The sequence below is a fragment of the Scylla paramamosain genome, chromosome 32 (assembly GCF_035594125.1).
Source record: "Scylla paramamosain isolate STU-SP2022 chromosome 32, ASM3559412v1, whole genome shotgun sequence".
Taxonomy (NCBI): Eukaryota; Metazoa; Arthropoda; class Malacostraca; order Decapoda; family Portunidae; genus Scylla; species Scylla paramamosain.
This window is the reverse complement of record NC_087182.1, coordinates 2,355,925-2,373,335: the sequence shown is the minus strand read 5'-3', so window position 1 is coordinate 2,373,335 and position 17,411 is coordinate 2,355,925. Positions and strand designations below refer to the sequence as shown.

The 17,411-nt window shown below is 53.7% G+C and overlaps 3 protein-coding genes across 6 annotated transcripts in view; all 3 read right to left on the bottom strand.

The window, feature by feature from the left end:
• Nucleotides 1–1,550: 1,550 nt before the first annotated feature.
• LOC135089022 (uncharacterized) lies at nt 1,551–5,618 on the bottom strand. Of its 3 annotated transcripts, none has more exons than XM_063984172.1 (3): nt 5,211–5,618; nt 3,906–4,061; nt 1,551–3,744 (listed from the first exon to the last, which is right to left on the bottom strand). In XM_063984172.1, the coding sequence occupies exons 2-3, from the start codon at nt 4,039–4,041 to the stop codon at nt 1,607–1,609; spliced, it is 2,274 nt and encodes a 757-aa protein (XP_063840242.1). In that variant the 5' UTR covers nt 4,042–4,061; nt 5,211–5,618; the 3' UTR covers nt 1,551–1,606. The 3 variants fall into 3 exon arrangements, with proteins under 3 accessions (XP_063840242.1, XP_063840244.1, XP_063840243.1); XM_063984174.1 differs by lacking the exon at nt 5,211–5,618 and adding an exon at nt 5,024–5,153; XM_063984173.1 differs by lacking the exon at nt 5,211–5,618 and having other exon boundaries at nt 3,906–5,152.
• A 2,362-nt stretch (nt 5,619–7,980) lies between these two features.
• On the bottom strand, nt 7,981–12,337 carry LOC135089020 (uncharacterized). The gene is made up of 2 exons (XM_063984170.1): nt 10,298–12,337; nt 7,981–10,149 (listed from the first exon to the last, which is right to left on the bottom strand). The coding sequence occupies exons 1-2, from the start codon at nt 10,431–10,433 to the stop codon at nt 8,009–8,011; spliced, it is 2,277 nt and encodes a 758-aa protein (XP_063840240.1). The 5' UTR covers nt 10,434–12,337; the 3' UTR covers nt 7,981–8,008.
• Nucleotides 12,338–13,688: 1,351 nt separating this feature from the next.
• The window catches only part of LOC135089019 (uncharacterized), a 41,947-nt gene continuing 38,224 nt past the window's right edge, over nt 13,689–17,411 (bottom strand). For both annotated transcript variants that reach the window (XM_063984169.1, XM_063984168.1), the window contains exons 2-3: nt 16,063–16,227; nt 13,689–15,953 (exon numbers count right to left, since the gene is read on the bottom strand). In XM_063984169.1, coding sequence (XP_063840239.1) covers nt 13,822–15,953; nt 16,063–16,227 — 2,297 coding nt within the window. In that variant the 3' untranslated portion in view covers nt 13,689–13,821. The remainder of the gene's footprint in view (nt 15,954–16,062; nt 16,228–17,411) is intronic.

The window sequence follows — 17,411 nt, the reverse complement described above, 5'->3', positions numbered from 1 at the left end:
TATATATATATATATATATATATATATATATATATATATATATATATATACACACACACACACACACACACACACACACACACACACACACACACACACACACACACACACATAGGGTGTCTCATAATTTTTCATACATAGGAAAAATTATAAGAAATTATAGAAGTATAGAAAAAATTTTTTTATTTACATAATATGCTCTACATGACTGCCTTTGTGTTGAAAACACATTTCAATGCGTGTCCTCCATTGCTGAAGAACACGTTCAAACAGATCTGGATTTATGCTTATAATGGCGTTCGTGATACCATATGTATGGAAAGTTATGGGACACCCTGTATATATATATATATATATATATATATATATATATATATATATATATATATATATATATATATATATATATATATATATATATATATAGGTAGATACATAGATAGATGTAGATAGACTGATTGATAGATAGCTAGACAAATATGCATTTATGGGTAGGCTGGGATTGAAAGACTGTTAGGCAAAATTCGTCTCACAACACCTCAGCTTTCATGAATTAATTCCATTCAAACTCGTAATAAAAGTTTGTTGAAGAGAAGTGTATTAGAACAGCCATCATCACATGCAACACCTTTCCTTTTCTAAAGAAAAGTTATATATTTTCATTGTACAGTTGTTTTTGTAGGCTTTTATTTAATTTATTATTTTTTATTTACCAACATAACCAACATAAATAACATAAATAACATAAATAACAAAAATTAGAACCCACAGCCGCTGAGGGAACGTCCTTTAAGTTGCTCCGCAACTTAAAGCTCCCATTACCTGGTTTTTATATGGGTTGAGTGATGGAGAGCGGAGCCGCATGAAAGCGTCAGAATATTAAGGATGTCTGACACACACTATGATGGAACGTGTCCTTGTCTCCTCGGCTAAGTGTTCTAACATTACAACACGATGGCACAAGTTGACCTTATGACTACAGGCACCAGCAGGAGGAGGAGCCGTCCCTGCCTTGGTATGCAAGGGAGGCCTGAGGTATCGGCGGTGTGTGTGTGTGTGTGTGTGTGTGTGTGTGTGTGTTCCGTAACGATCAGTAATCCCCGAGGTGTTGCTCAGGTGCAGGTTGCCTACTGACGAAGTTTTAGACATAAATGCACATAGTGTAATATTACACGTGGTGATTTGACAGTCTTTGAAACTGTAACTCTGATAATGCGTGGGTGGCGTGAATACCCAAGAAGCCTGAAACAGGCCGATGCAGAAACAGGAAGGTCATCCAAGGCTGCCCTGCTCCTGGCGCCAGGGCAACCTAGGGACTCTGCCACACGTGGGAGTAAAAGTATAAATATCACAGTAAACCTTTGTTGCCGACACCTCGAGGCGTCCAGCAGCTGGCACACTCGCGACCGAGGGAGTCCTGTTGAGTCCTGGTGGGCGTGCCGGGCACGCTGCTGCCGCAGGGAGATGAAGTGACCAGGTTGAACGCAGGCTTGAAGGCGGGCAGCCTGTGATGCAGTATTCCTGAGAGTGTGGCTCGCATCTCTCCTGGGCAGGAGTGGCCCAGGTGTGAGGCAAGTCTTTTTGGTGATCCTGAGGTGTGTGAGAGTCACTTGAGGGCGCGCCAGGTCAGGGTGGTCGTCAGGGCGACGAGTGCTGCCGTGAGGATGTGGTGGTGCAGCAGACCCACAGCTGAGCACAGCGGCAGGCCCAGGGCAGTCATGAGGCGCCCGACTGGGTCGTCAGCTTCTGCCACGCCCTCCTCAAACTCCATGTGCCTGACCCAAGGCCGTGCCAGCACCTCCACCAGGCTGGAGAGGCTCGGACTAACCTGCATGGCAGCCACCAGGGGGCCCGCCATCAGCTGGTAGCCTCGCAGCGCCTGGGGGTTGGTTGCTGCCACGCGCGCTCCGTAGGCGGCGTCTGCAATGTAGGAATCCCAGGAGAGTTGGCCCTGTGTGAACAGCTCCGTGCAGATGACGGTGGTACTCAACTTGAATTGAGTGCCTCTTGCAACTAGTGCGATGCATGAGCCAGAGACTCCCACGGCACATGGCCCATAGCACACACTGGGCAGGGTAGCCATACTGGCTGCCATAGTGTATATAAAACAAATACTGCAGCCGACAGCGCTTCCAATGCAACCACCAATTTGGGGAACAAACTGTTCGAACTCAGGGTGTTTGACGAGACCTTTCAGCTTCCTTATGATGATGTAAGGATTTGTATCCTTTTCTTTGGGTGGGAGAGAGGGCAGGCTGTGGTAAGGAATATGGTTGTGTATATCACGCCGCTGCCTGCCTCCCCTGGACTCCACCACCAAACAACTTGAAGACTCATTGAGTGTTGCGACACCCTGGCACCCCACCTCCACCTCCCTCCTGGCACGGCCCGGGCAGTGTGCCTTGACACTGAAGCCCCGCGGGGAGAAGTTGGGTATGAGGAGCACTTCCGGCACGGCGTGGACTGGCCAGGCAACAAGGACAGGGCGGTTGGTGAGGGGGTCGTGGGCACGCACCTCCACCCTGGCTAGGGAGCCACAGCCCGCGTGCTTCCCCAGCAGCCACATCTCCTCTCGTGTGAGCAGGCGAGCGGGGGCGTAGCTCCCCCTCACCACCCAGGAGGACGGGTCAGCGCCTTCGTGCACCCAGGTCATGCCCTCCAGCAACCACGGCGAGTCCTGCATCACCATTGTCTCCACCAGGTGTTGCTTTACTAGACGGAGGCGTGCTGCCCACCCTGCTTGTTGCCTGGCAGGGGCGCTGCCCATCTCCTCTGTCCGCCGGACCTCCTGTTCCTGGGCGGGTTCAGCGCCCCACCCGCTCGCCTCCTCCAGTGGGCGAGTCTTGAGTTGCGTCGCAGTGCGGGCGCTGCCGTGGAGTGCGGCATCGATAGCCAGGGTGGCCGCGTGGTAGGCTAGGGCGGCCGCCAGCGGGTCCGTGGGCGTGAGGGCAGCCATGAGGCGGCGGTGGGCGAGGCTGTTAACATTGGAGGGCCCCGCCCACTGCACTGTGGTGACACCACAGGTCTCGGCGACGACGCGGGCGGTAGGATGAGCAAGGAGGGCGGCAAGGTGAGCGGGATGGGCGTGTAACATGACAAGGCGGCCGTAGAGGGCGTTCCTCAGCGGCGCCATGAGGTGCGGTAGGTGGTGGTCTGCCGTCAGCCAGACGGCGGCCCCAGGCGCTGCGTCCAGCGCCCGGCTCATCTGAATGACGGAGGGGCGCGCGGTGTCCAGGTAGACGGGCGCGGCCAGGCTCACGTTGCTGGCCGCCGCCACCGCCCTGAGGCTCGGCAGGAGCGACTTCCCCGCCTGCGATTGCATGAGCACGGGCACGAGGTGGGTAGCGCCGCCTTCTGCCAGCGCCGCCACCTCCGCGGCCATCAGCGCGGCGGGCGGCGGGGAGAGAGATGCCAGCAGACTGCTGCTGCCGTTACTGCTGCTGCAGGAGGGAGTGTCAGCGTCGGCTGTGAGCGATACGAGCAGCGCCTCCTTCCCTGCCTGCTGCAGGTGTCGACACAAGGCCTCCGTGTGCGTGGCGCCGCCGCTTGCCAGGAACACTCTCACGCCTGCCTCCCACAGCTGCGTGAATGCCGCCACCACGTCCTCGGCCGTCTCCGCGGTGGTGCCCTCCAGCAGCGGCACCCCTGCACCGCTGCGCCGCGCTGCCAGCTGGAAGGCTGCCCGCAGGTCAGCGTCTAGGGGCGTTCCCGTCGGTAGTAGACCCACTCCTGCTCTGGCGCTGTCTGTTAAGAAAACACCAGGTATATAGTGAGGAGAGAGAGAGAGAGAGAGAGAGAGAGAGAGAGAGAGAGAGAGAGAGAGAGAGAGAGAGAGAGAGTGTGCGAATTAATGCACTAAAGTTACTGTACTTCGTGTTATCTCTGATAGGGTGAAGGATACACACCAGCTTTGCTGAGGAGCAGCCATGGGTTCACCACTGTTATCATCACTGCGGCCACCACCATCACCAGCACAGCCATGCTTGCTGCCACCGCCAACACCCAGCAGAATGTGCGGTGGCTGTAGAATAGCCCTTGCATGTCTCGTTATGGACGCTTGTCTGAAACACAAGATGAGTGGCATTACTTACTGGCTCGTGTTACTCTGTCTGTCTGCTTCGTTGGCTGCTGCTGCTGCTGCTGCTGCTGCTGCTGAAAGTAGGTTCCCTCTGTCACATGTTTATTCTGACATCAGATTACGGCCACACTTTCAAAGACATCGAGTGCTTGTAGCCGCATGCTAAGTCATGTAAAAAAAAAGAAAAAAAAAAATGTAAGCATCTCAAAATGACATTAGGCACCATGTAACTCACCAGTTAACCACACCACACTATAGTGGAAACAGACCATAGCGTACAGCCAACACCCCGGTTACCAAGTTAGTCTGGTACCACTTTAAGTTGGTACCCGCGCAGGCTGTAGCTCAGCGCACTTTGCCACCTCAACTCCCAAGTGACCTGTCCTGACAATGGCTACTCTGGTGGCCTAGCGGGAAGTTGGGGGAGGAAGGGGCGCGTGTATTGTTCTGGTCTCGGCTGCCTCCCGAAGTCAGGCCATAATTAATTTTTATTTAATTACTTATTTATTACATGTTGAGCCTACAATGGCCGCACATTTAGTTTGTTAACGTCTGAACGGCCTGTGTGTGGGGTTATTGTCTGGATATCTGGTTGGTCAGCCTTGGTCCACATGGGGGAAGACAGGATGTTTTCAGGTGAGGCTTGCAGAGGCGCAAGTCCTCCGGTGCTTGCTGACACGTGTAGTAGAAGGCAAAGTGGAGAGCAGCGCGGACGTGATCTTTGGCCACAAGACAATCACAGAAAGGTGGCCAGCTTTCAGCGGGACTGGAACACGGGACCGGCCACGGCCGTCCCTACTGGAGATTGGGAAATTGTCAAACTGTACACATAATTAAGTTAATTCCCGTAATTGTAATTGTTTTCTTTACGTGATCATAGCACAGAGTGGGACGGGTGCTGGTCTCGCCCCTCCCTCCTGTAAAACAATTAGGAGAGCTACCCACGGATTAACGCGAGGGGCTCTTCACTCCTCATCCAAGGATGTGTCGCAGTGATAAGTGACGATCAGTCTACACACGTAGAATAGTCTTTCAATCCCTGTCTGTTCCTTGAGTGTTTACTGAACGAAAGCAGTGGTACGAGTACTTCACTTAGCGCCTTCATCCACCAGTCTCTGATTCTGAATCTTACCGGGATGAGTGGCGATGCAGGTCTTGTCAGCTGCTGGAAGCGTCTAACAATCTGTGTCAAGGCTTCTCGTGTACTACCATGGCTGCCGTGAAGATCTGACCATCGTGTGTGTGTATGTTGGGGGGAGATCGCTATATATGGATTTTAGTGTCCTGAGTACCAATTATATATCCAGCCCTCATGCTCGTGTCTTTTAAAGAGTGAGGATGCATGCTAAAGTGTGCAGGGAACACACACAGCGGATGCGTCTGTATCCACGCCTGTCTTGGCTTATGTAGGTTGCTAGGAAAGGGATGCTCAGAGAATAAGGCCAGAGGTGGTGAAGCAGAGGCGCTCTGCTCCGCGGGGTTCCTTTCATTGCAATGTTTCTCAGTCTCCAGACAGGGCGACACGTCACTGCTGGAATACACAAATCCCGTTTTTTAGTGTAATGCCATCAATGTAGGAAATAAACCAGCAAGGTTCTGTACTAACCGGTAAACAATGGCATGGTGAATGCGTCACTTTCTGGAGTTGCGCGGCGCCGGTTGGATCAGACTGGATCTAGCGGAGCGGCAACCTGTGATATGTATCAAATGTGTCACTGCACTTTTAGTATTGAGGTGGTGGGTGTTAACGACCCCAGCAAGTGTCATGTCAGGCCGGACAGACTGCTCGGGACTGCTCTGCACCCTCAAGGCCAGGGTGTTCACCGATGTGGTGTGTGTGTGTGTGTGTGTGTGTGTGTGTGTGTGTGTGTGTGTGTGTGTGTGTGTGTGTGTGTGTGTGTGTGTGTGTGTGCTCAGATGTCTGGACGAGCGATACCTGTACTAAGACCCCGTGCCCTACCCGCCCTATATGCGCCTTCTGCCGCCACAAGTACGTCACGGCGCACCAGGTGACTGTGGTGCGTGTGGCCTTGAAGTGGCTTGGGTTTAGGACCTGCACCTACCACGCTCTCGCCTTCCTGGTGTACGTGACGCGCCTCCGGGAGAGGGACTCGTGGCTCACCATCTCCTCCTTCAGGAGGTACATGGGCCAGGACACGGACCTGAAGGCCATAAGCATCGTGCGGGGCATCCTGTGGCAGTTTGCCCACGACATCAACCTGTCCCACAGCCAGACGCCGGCCCGCACCCCGTCTATCTTAAGTAACAAGGGAGAGGAAATGCACAGTCTTGTCCTGGTGTTGTGAACATTGCAGTGAGATTGTACATTGTTTTCTTGTAACAATGTTTGTTATGATAAACTGCACATTGACCTGAATAAATATGTGCGTAAATGAATAAATAAATACACTGGTACAGTGTTCATTGAATTCATGATGCACACATTGAATAGAAAATGGGAAGACGAAATATATATAAAAGAAAAATATAAGAATCTTTGTGTTTGTATGGATTGAATAGACAAATAAATACATTGGTATACAGCGTTCATTGGATCCATGATGCACAAACTGAGGACAAAATGGGAAGAAGGAATGAAAAAAAAAAAAAAAAAAAGTAACTTCTGATTTTGTTATTGCACCTCTGTACAACTCAACGCTCCTCCTGGCCCTTGGAGGATGCAACGATGATTTGGCCAAGGGCACCTAGATGGATAGGTAGATACATAGATACATAGATAGATGTATAGATAGATGTAGATAGACTGATTGATAGATAGCTAGACAAATATGCATTTATGGATAGGCTGGGATTGAAAGATTGTTAGGCAAAATTCGTCTCACAACACCTCAGCTTTCATGAATTAATTCCATTCAAACTCGTAATAAAAGTTTGTTGAAGAGAAGTGTATTAGAACAGCCATCATCACATGCAACACCTTTCCTTTTCTAAAGAAAAGTTATATATTTTCATTGTACAGTTGTTTTTGTAGGCTTTTATTTAATTTATTATTTTTTATTTACCAACATAACCAACATAAATAACATAACATAAATAACAAAAATTAGAACCCACAGCCGCTGAGGGAACGTCCTTTAAGTTGCTCCGCAACTTAAAGCTCCCATTACCTGGTTTTTATATGGGTTGAGTGATGGAGAGCGGAGCCGCATGAAAGCGTCAGAATATTAAGGATGTCTGACACACACTATGATGGAACGTGTCCTTGTCTCCTCGGCTAAGTGTTCTAACATTACAACACGATGGCACAAGTTGACCTTATGACTACAGGCACCAGCAGGAGGAGGAGCCGTCCCTGCCTTGGTATGCAAGGGAGGCCTGAGGTATCGGCGGTGTGTGTGTGTGTGTGTGTGTGTGTGTGTGTGTGTGTTCCGTAACGATCAGTAATCCCCGAGGTGTTGCTCAGGTGCAGGTTGCCTACTGACGAAGTTTTACACATAAATGCACATAGTGTAATATTACACGTGGTGATTTGACAGTCTTTGAAACTGTAACTCTGATAATGCGTGGGTGGCGTGAATACCCAAGAAGCCTGAAACAGGCCGATGCAGAAACAGGAAGGTCATCCAAGGCTGCCCTGCTCCTGGCGCCAGGGCAACCTAGGGACTCTGCCACACGTGGGAGTAAAAGTATAAATATCACAGTAAACCTTTGTTGCCGACACCTCGAGGCGTCCAGCAGCTGGCACACTCGCGACCGAGGGAGTCCTGTTGAGTCCTGGTGGGCGTGCCGGTCACGCTGCTGCCGCAGGGAGATGAAGGGACTAGGTTGAACGCAGGCTTGAAGGCGGGCAGGCTTGAAGGCGGGCAGCCTGTGATGCAGTATTCCTGAGAGTGTGGCTCGCATCTCTCCTGGGCAGGAGTGGCCCAGGTGTGAGGCAAGTCTTTTTGGTGATCCTGAGGTGTGTGAGAGTCACTTGAGGGCGCGCCAGGTCAGGGTGGTCGTCAGGGCGACGAGTGCTGCCGTGAGGATGTGGTGGTGCAGCAGACCCACAGCTGAGCACAGCGGCAGGCCCAGGGCAGTCATGAGGCGCCCGACTGGGTCGTCAGCTTCTGCCACGCCCTCCTCAAACTCCATGTGCCTGACCCAAGGCCGTGCCAGCACCTCCACCAGGCTGGAGAGGCTCGGACTGACCTGCATGGCAGCCACCAGGGGGCCCGCCATCAGCTGGTAGCCTCGCAGCGCCTGGGGGTTGGTTGCTGCCACGCGCGCTCCGTAGGCGGCGTCTGCAATGTAGGAATCCCAGGAGAGTTGGCCCTGTGTGAACAGCTCCGTACAGATGACGGTGGTGCTCATCTTGTATCGAATGCCTCCTGCAACTAGTGCGATGCATGAGCCAGAGACTCCCACGGCACATGCACCAAAACAGACACTGGGCATGACAGGAATATCGTTTGACAAAATGTGCACAAAACAAATACTGCAGCCGATAACAGTTCCAAGGCAACCACCAATTTGGGGAACAAATTGTTGGAAGTCAGGGTGTTTGACGAGACCTTTCAGCTTCCTTATGATGATGTAAGGATTTGTATCCTTTTCTTTGGGTGGGAGAGAGGGCAGGCTGTGGTAAGGAATATAGTTGTGTATATCACGCCGCTGCCTGCCTCCCCTGGACTCCACCACCAAACAACTTGAAGACTCATTGAGTGTTGCGACACCCTGGCACCCCACCTCCACCTCCCTCCTGGCACGGCCCGGGCAGTGTGCCTTGACACTGAAGCCCCGCGGGGAGAAGTTGGGTATGAGGAGCACTTCCGGCACGGCGTGGACTGGCCAGGCAACAAGGACAGGGCGGTTGGTGAGGGGGTCGTGGGCACGCACCTCCACCCTGGCTAGGGAGCCGCAGCCCGTGTGCTTCCCTAGCAGCCACATCTCCTTCCGTGTGAGCAGGCGAGCGGGGGCGTAGCTCCCCCTCACCACCCAGGAGGACGGGTCGGCGCCTTCGTGCACCCAGGTCATGCCCTCCAGCAGCCACGGCGAGTCCTGCATCACCATTGTCTCCACCAGGTGTTGCTTTACTAGACGGAGGCGTGCTGCCCACCCTGCTTGTTGCATGGCAGGGGCGCTGCCCATCTCCTCTGTCCGCCGGACCTCCTGTTCCTGGGCGGGTTCAGCGCCCCACCCGCTCGCCTCCTCCAGTGGGCGAGTCTTGAGTTGCGTCGCAGTGCGGGCGCTGCCGTGGAGTGCGGCATCGATAGCCAGGGTGGCCGCGTGGTAGGCTAGGGCGGCCGCCAGCGGGTACGTGGGCGTGAGGGCAGCCATGAGGCGGCGGTGGGCGAGGCTGTTAACACTGGAGGGCCCCGCCCACTGCACTGTGGTGACAGCGCAGGTCTCAGCGGCGGCGCGGGCGGTAGGATGAGCAAGGAGGGCGGCGAGGTGAGCGGGATGGGCGTGTAGCATGACAAGGCGGCCGTAGAGGGCGTCCCTCAGCGGCGCCATGAGGTGCGGGAGGTGGTTGTCTGCCGTCAGCCAGACGGCGGCCCCAGGCGCTGTGTCCAGAGCCCGACTCACCTGCATGACGGAGGGGCGCGCGGTGTCCAGGTAGACGGGCGCGGCCACGCTCACGTTGCTGGCCGCCGCCACCGCCCTGAGGCTCGGCAGGAGCGACTCCCCCGCCCGCGACTGCATGAGCACGGGCACGAGGTGGGTAGCGCCGCCTTCTGCCAGCGCCGCCACCTCCGTGGCCACCAGCGCGGAGGGCGGCGGGGAGAGAGACGCCAGCAGACTGCTGCTGCCGTTGCTGCTGCTGCTGCAGGAGGGAGTGTCAGCGTCGGCTGTGAGCGACACAAGCAGCGCCTCCTTCCCTGCCTGCTTCAGGTGTCGACACAAGGCCTCCGTGTGCGTGGCGCCGCCGCCTGCCAGGAACACCCTCACGCCTGCCTCCCACAGCTGCATGAATGCCGCCACCACGTCCTCGGCCGTCTCCGCGGCGGCACCCTCCAGCAGCGGCACCCCTGCACCGCTGCGCTGCGCTGCCAGCTGGAAGGCTGCCCGCAGATCAGCGTCTAGGGGCGTTCCTGTCAGCAGTAGACCCACTCCTGCTCCGGCGCTGTCTGTTAAGGAAACACCAGGTCGTGAGGAGTGTGTGTGTGTGTGTGTGTGTGTGTGTGTGTGTGTGTGCGCGCGCACACGTGTGCGCTCAATTAGTGTACTAAAGTTACTGTACTTCGTGTTATCTCTGATAGGGTGAAGTATACACACCAGCTTTGCTGAGGAGCAGCCATGGGTTCACCACTGTTATCATCACTGCGGCCACCACCATCACCAGCACAGCCATGCTTGCTGCCACCGCCAACACCCAGCAGAATGTGCGGTGGCTGTAGAATAGCCCTTGCATGTCTCGTTATGGACGCTTGTCTGAAACACAAGATGAGTGGCATTACTTACTGGCTCGTGTTACTCTGTCTGTCTGCCTCGTTGACTGCTGCTGCTGCTGCTGCTGCTGCTGCTGCTGCTGGAAGTACGTTTTCTCTGTCACATGTTTACTCTGGCAGCAGATCATGACCACACTCTTAAAGACATCGGGTGTTTTTAACTGCATGCTAAGTCATGTATAATATCGAAAAAAAAAAAAAGCTACTCTGGTGGCCTGGCGTAAAGTTTTGGGAAGGCACGCCAGTATTGTTCTGGTCTCAGCTACCTCTCGAAGTGAGGCCGGTTGGGCGAAGGGAAGTCTTTTTGAGGTGGCGCTTGCAGAGGCACAAGTCCTGCTCCGGTGCTTGCTGACACGTACAGTAGAAGGCAGAGTGGAGAGCAGCGCGGGCGTGATCTTTGGCCACAAGACTATCACAGAAAGGTGGCCAGCTTTCAGCGGGACTGGAACATGGGACCGGCCACGGCCGTCCCTACTGGAGATTGGGAAATTGTCAAACTGTTCACAGAATTAAGTTAATTCCCGTAATCGTAATTATGTTTTTCTTTATGAGACAGCTGCTGGAAGCGTCAAACGACCTCTGTCAAGGCTCCGCGTGTACTACCATGGCTCCCGTGATGCTCTGCATATTGTACGTGTGTGCGTTGGGGGGGGGCGGAAGATTGCTGTATATGGGCGGTAGTGTCCTGAGTAGTAATTATGTACCCAGCCCTCATACCCTTTTTCTTGTAAAGAGTGAGGATGCATGCTAAAGTGTGCAGGGAACACACACAGCGGATGCATCTGTATCCAGGCCTGTCTTGGCTTATGTAGGTTGCTAGGAAAGGGATGCCCATAGAATAAGGCCAGAGGTGGTGAAGCAGAGGTGCTCTGTTCCGCGGAGTTCCTTTTATTGGGTGCTTTAAGCGGAGACTCCGCACGCGGTATACGCAGACTCAGTTGAAAATGAACTCTTTGACTGTTAATGACACTGATACTTACTTCATTTGAACAATCATAGGCCATTTTAATGAGCATTTAGAAAATAATTGTAATAACTAATGGATTACTCTTTTGTTGTCTGTGGCATCTTTTTAAAACTATACCCTGATTTCTAATTATTTTATGAACCCAGAGGAGAACAGACGACGCGTCATTGCTGGAATACACAAATCCTGGATTTTAGTGTAATGCCATCAGTGCAGGAAATGAACCAGCAAGGTTCTGCACAAATCAGTAAACATTGGCATGATGAATGCGTCACTTTCTGGAGTTAAGCGGCGCAGGTTGTAGAAGACTGGATCTAGCGGACCGGCAGAAGGTGCTTTCGGCGCCTTCTGCCGCCACAACGACGTCACGGCGCACCAGGTGACCGTGGTGCGTTGGGCCTTGAAGTGACTTGGGTTTAGGACCTGCACCTACCACGCTCTCGCCTTCCTGGTCTACGTGAAGGGTCTCCGGGAGTGGGACTCGTGGCTCACCATATCCTCCTTCAGGAGGTACATGGGCCAGGACACGGACCTGAAGGCCATAAGCATCGTGCGGAGCATCCTGTGGCAGTTTGCCCACGACATCAACCTGTCCCACAACCAGACGCCGGCCCGCACCCCGTCTATCTCCCGCCGCTTGCTTCCTCCTCCCTTTGGTCTTCTTCTCACCCAGCCTCCCTGTCCCAGTTCTTCCTCCCCAAGCTATCTTAGAGCTTTCTCCTCAGGGTCTTCGCCCCATCTAGCCCATCTTCCCCCCCCCCCACCTCTTCCTCCCCCAGCTATCTAAGGTCTTCTTCCCTCAGTTCTTTCAACCTATCTTCCCCCAACTCTTCCTCCTCTCCCACCCCTCCAATTCCTTTTTTAATTCCTCTGACTTCCTCTGTCTTTCCTCCTCCACCAGCTCTAGCACTGGTGCTCTCTCTCTCTCTCTCTCTCTCTCTCTCTCTCTCTCTCTCTCTCTCTCTCTCTCTCTCTCTCTCTCTCTCTCTCTCTCTCTCTCTCTCTCTCTCTCTCTCTCTCTCTCTCTCTCTCTCTCTCTCTCTCTCATTGGTTGATTACTAAAAGAACGAAACAAACTTTTAAACTTTTACTACACAAACAAAACTTTCAACAACTCTAAAAAACCACAATATCTACAAAAAAATGCTACATATATACACTGAACAATTATATACAAATAAATAAGTGAGGTGAATATGCAGCTTTCATGCCCAAGTAACAAGGGAGAGCAAATGTACAGTCTTGTCCTGGTGTTGTGAACATTGCAGTGAAATTGTACATTGTTTTCTTGTAAGAGTGTTCGTTATGATAAACTGCACATTGACCTGAATAAATAAGTGAGTAAATGAATAAATAAATACACTGGTACAGTGTTCATTGAATCCATGATGCACACATTGAAAAGAAAATAGGAAGACGAAATATATTTATAAAAAAAAAATATAAGGATCTTTGTGTTTGTATGGATTGAATAGACAAATAAATACATTGGTATACAGCGTTCATTGGATCCATGATGCACAAACTGAGGACAAAATGGGAAGAAGCAATAAAAAAAAAAAATCATAATTTGTAAGGGATCATTATTATTTTATGAGTTGAGTGATGGAGAGCGGAGCCGCATGAAAGCGTCAGAATATTAAGGATGTCTGACACACACTATGATGGAACGTGTCCTTGTCTCCTCGGCTAAGTGTTCTAACATTACAACACGTTGGCACAAGTTGAGCTTATGACTACAGGCACCAGCAGGAGGAGGAGCCGTCCCTGCCTTGGTATGCAAGGGAGGCCTGAGGTATTGGCGGTGTGTGTGTGTGTGTGTGTGTGTGTGTGTGTGTGTGTGTGTGTGTGTGTGTGTTCTGTAACGATCAGTAATCCCCGAGGTGTTGCTCAGGTGCAGGTTGCCTACTGACGAAGTTTTACACATAAATGCACATAGTGTTATATTACACGTGGTGATTTGACAGTCTTTGAAACTGTAACTCTGATAATGCGTGGGTGGCGTGAATACCCAAGAAGCCTGAAACAGGCCGATGCAGGAACAGGAAGGTCATCCAAGGCTGCCCTGCTCCTGGCGCCAGGGCAGCCGAGGGACCCTGCCACACGTGGGAGTAAAAGTACAAATATCACAGTAAACCTTTGTTGCCGACACCTCGAGGCGTCCAGCAGCTGGCACACTCGCGACCGAGGGAGTCCTGTTGAGTCCTGGTGGGCGTGCCGGTCACGCTGCTGCCGCAGGGAGATGAAGGGACTAGGTTGAACGCAGGCTTGAAGGCGGGCAGCCTGTGATGCAGTATTCCTGAGAGTGTGGCTCGCATCTCTCCTGGGCAGGAGTGGCCCAGGTGTGAGGCAAGTCTTTTTGGTGATCCTGAGGTGTGTGAGAGTCACTTGAGGGCGCGCCAGGTCAGGGTGGTCGTCAGGGCGACGAGTGCTGCCTTGAGGATGTGGTGGTGCATTAGCGCCACAGCTGAGCACAGCGGCAGGCCCAGGGCAGCCATGAGGCGCCCCACTGGGTCGTCAGCTTCTGCCACGCCCTCTTCAAACTCCATGTGCCTGACCCAAGGCCGTGCCAGCACCTCCACCAGGCTGGAGAGGCTCGGACTGACCTGCATGGCAGCCACCAGGGGGCCCGCCATCAGCTGGTAGCCTCGCAACGCCTGGGGGTTGGTTGCTGCCACGCGCGCTCCGTAGGCGGCGTCTGCAATGTAGGAATCCCAGGAGAGTTGGCCCTGTGTGAACAGCTCCGTGCAGATGACGGTGTGAGCCATCTGGTACTCCACACCCTTGGCGAATAGTGAGGAGCAGGAGGCGCCCACGGCCACGGCACACGCGCCCATGCACACCCCTGGGTTCACAGTCACGTTGGTGGCCATGATGAAGACAAAACAGAAACTGCAGGCCCCGGTCGCCCCGAGACACCCGCCCAGCTGTGGAATGAATGCCCGCACGTCAGGGTGGTGGATGAAGCCCTTTGCCTTCCTGATGGCGTAGGACAAGCTTCGTCTTTGAAACTGTCTCACGGACACCCCGTGGTGGGTGATGAAGTTGTTCACCTCGCGCCGCTGTCTGTCTCCTCTGGACTTCACCATTACGCATTTTAGAAGCTCGTCGTGTGCCGCGGCACCCTGGCACCCCACCTCCACCTCCCTCCTGGCACGGCCCGGGCAGTGTGCCTTGACACTGAAGCCCCGCGGGGAGAAGTTGGGTATGAGGAGCACTTCCGGCGCGGCGTGGACTGGCCAGGCAGCAAGGACAGGGCGATTGGTGAGGGGGTCGTGGGCACGCACCTCTACTCTGGCTAGGGAGCCGCAGTCCACGTGCTGCCCCAGCTGCCACACCTCCTCCCGTGTGAGCAGGCGAGCGGGGGCGTAGCTCCCCCTCACCACCCAGGAGGACGGGCCGGCGCCTTCGTGCACCCAGGTCATGCCCTCCAGCAGCCACGGCGAGTCCTGCATCACCATTGTCTCCACCAGGTGTTGCTTTACTAGACGGAGGCGTGCTGCCCACCCTGCTTGTTGCATGGCAGGGGCGCTGCCCATCTCCTCTGTCCGCCGGACCTCCTGTTCCTGGACGGGTTCAGCGCCCCACCCGCTCGCCTCCTCCAGTGGGCGAGTCTTGAGTTGCGTCGCAGTGCGGGCGCTGCCGTGGAGTGCGGCATCGATAGCCAGGGTGGCCGCGTGGTAGGCTAGGGCGGCCGCCAGCGGGTACGTGGGCGTGAGGGCAGCCATGAGGCGGCGGTGGGCGAGGCTGTTAACATTGGAGGGCCCCGCCCACTGCACTGTGGTGACAGCGCAGGTCTCAGCGGCGGCGCGGGCGGCAGGATGAGCAAGGAGGGCGGCGAGGTGAGCGGGATGGGCGTGTAGCATGACAAGGCGGCCGTAGAGGGCGTCCCTCAGCGGCGCCATGAGGTGCGGCAGGTGGTGGTCTGCCGTCAGCCAGACGGCGGCCCCGGGTGCGGTGTCCAGAGCCCGACTCACCTGCATGACGGAGGGGCGCGCGGTGTCCAGGTAGACGGGCTCGGCCAAGCTCACGTTGCTGGCCGCCGCCACCGCCCTGAGGCTCGGCAGGAGCGACTCCCCCGCCCGCGACGGCATAAAAACGGGCACGAGGTGGGTAGCACCGCCTTCTGCCAGCGCCGCCACCTCCGCGGCCATCAGCGCGGCGGGCGGCGGGGAGAGAGACGCCAGCAGACTGCTGCTGCCGTTGCTGCTGCTGCAGGAGGGAGTGTCAGCGTCGGCTGTGAGCGACACGAGCAGCGCCTCCTTCCCTGCCTGCTGCAGGTGTCGACACAAGGCCTCCGTGTACGTAGCAGCGCCGCCTGACAGGAATACTCTCACGCCTACCTCCCACAGCTGCGTGAAGGCCGCCACCACGTCCTCGGCCGTCTCTGCGGCGGCGCTCTCCAGCAGCGGCACCCCTGCACCGCTGCGGCGCGCTGCCAGCTGGAAGGCGGCCCGCAGGTCAGCGTCTAGGGGCGTTCCCGTCAGTAGTAGACCCACTCCTGCTCCGGCGCTGTCTGTTAAGGAAACACCAGGTCGTGAGGAGTGTGTGTGTGTGTGTTTGTGTGTGTGAACATCAAAAATATACATGAAACTACGTGACTGCTTGAGATGTACACTACACACCCTCGTCGCCGTGTGTCAGCTTTGGAGATGCCGCCAGTGCTGTGACCACCACTGTTGCCGCCAGCCACGCCGCCACCGTCGCTACTCCCACCACCGCCGCCAACGCCCACCGGTGCGCGTGAAGCCAAAGTAGCTTCGTGTCTTTGGTCTGCCATTGGTCCTCGTCTGAAAAAAAAAGAAAAAAAGATGAGATGCGTTACTTTGCTCGTGTTGACGCAAAACGAGGGATGGATGAGAGCAGAGTGGACGCGGCTGTTGCAGTATTTGGTGAAAAAGTAAGATACTTGAAAAATTCTCACTCCATATTGACCACTCGCAAACCTTTCGCGTTAAACCTGATTCACTATGAAGCTTCCGTATTGGGATTCGGCGTGAGGCAAACAGTAATCTTCGGTTTTTGTGTATGATGAAAGTTTCCAGTCATAATGCTACGAGGTGACACGTGTAATACTAGACTAGACTACCTTGCGGGGGAGAGAGCAGCGGGAGATTTAATCAATATATTTCGGTTCGTTCAAATTGTGGTATTTTTTCCCATCCGTCTCAGCATGTTATCTGAGCGGTGATTGCATGATTCAGTTACGGACTCCCACCCAAAAAAAAAAAAAAAGGAGAGAAAAGTACATTGGGATGGATCAGTGTACAAGAAAGAGAAAGTTAGCAGTGGCAGTTATAGCTCTAGAAAATTAAGTAGGTAATTGCAGGAGGCGCCGCGTCATTACAGCTGTCAAGAGAGAAAAAAAATTGCATACCTTATATTGAACGAAAGAATGTTGTATTTTTTGTTTTTATTAATGCGTACACACACACACACACACACACACTCTCTCTCTCTCTCTCTCTCTCTCTCTCTCTCTCTCTCTCTCTCTCTCTCTCTCTCTCTCTCTCTCTCTCTCTCTCTCTTCTACTTATTATTATTATCATTGTTTTTGTTGTCCTTTTCTTGTCATCATCATCATTGGTCACAAAATTTAATGATATACAACATTATATCCAAAATTCACCAATTATTCACGAACACCTCTATAAATTCTCCAAAAAGGTAACAGGAGCGCATTCCAAACCCCGAACATTACTCCCAACACCCTCAGCCTAACACTGGAACCTCCCCTCCCACAAACCCCCTACATGTAACACAGACACACAGATACACAAACACGCTTTCCCAACACCTGCCACACCACCACCTTGTCTTACCTGTTGCCCGTATAAGCTTCTTTCTCAGGTGTAACAAAGTCTACCTCACACACACACACACACACACACACACACACACACACACACACACACACACACACACACACACACACACACACACACGTACAATTCTCGCCGATTCGGAATTATTT

Excerpts from the sequence above, each read along its gene's own strand:
- LOC135089022 (XM_063984172.1), bottom strand. The coding sequence starts at position 4,041 with ATGCAAGGGCTATTCTACAGCCACCGCACATTCTGCTGGGTGTTGGCG. Across the intron at positions 3,745-3,905 it reads GCTGCTCCTCAGCAAAGCTG|ACAGCGCCAGAGCAGGAGTG; the intron begins GTGTGTATCCTT and ends TTTTCTTAACAG.
- LOC135089020 (XM_063984170.1), bottom strand. The coding sequence starts at position 10,433 with ATGCAAGGGCTATTCTACAGCCACCGCACATTCTGCTGGGTGTTGGCG. Across the intron at positions 10,150-10,297 it reads GCTGCTCCTCAGCAAAGCTG|ACAGCGCCGGAGCAGGAGTG; the intron begins GTGTGTATACTT and ends TTTCCTTAACAG.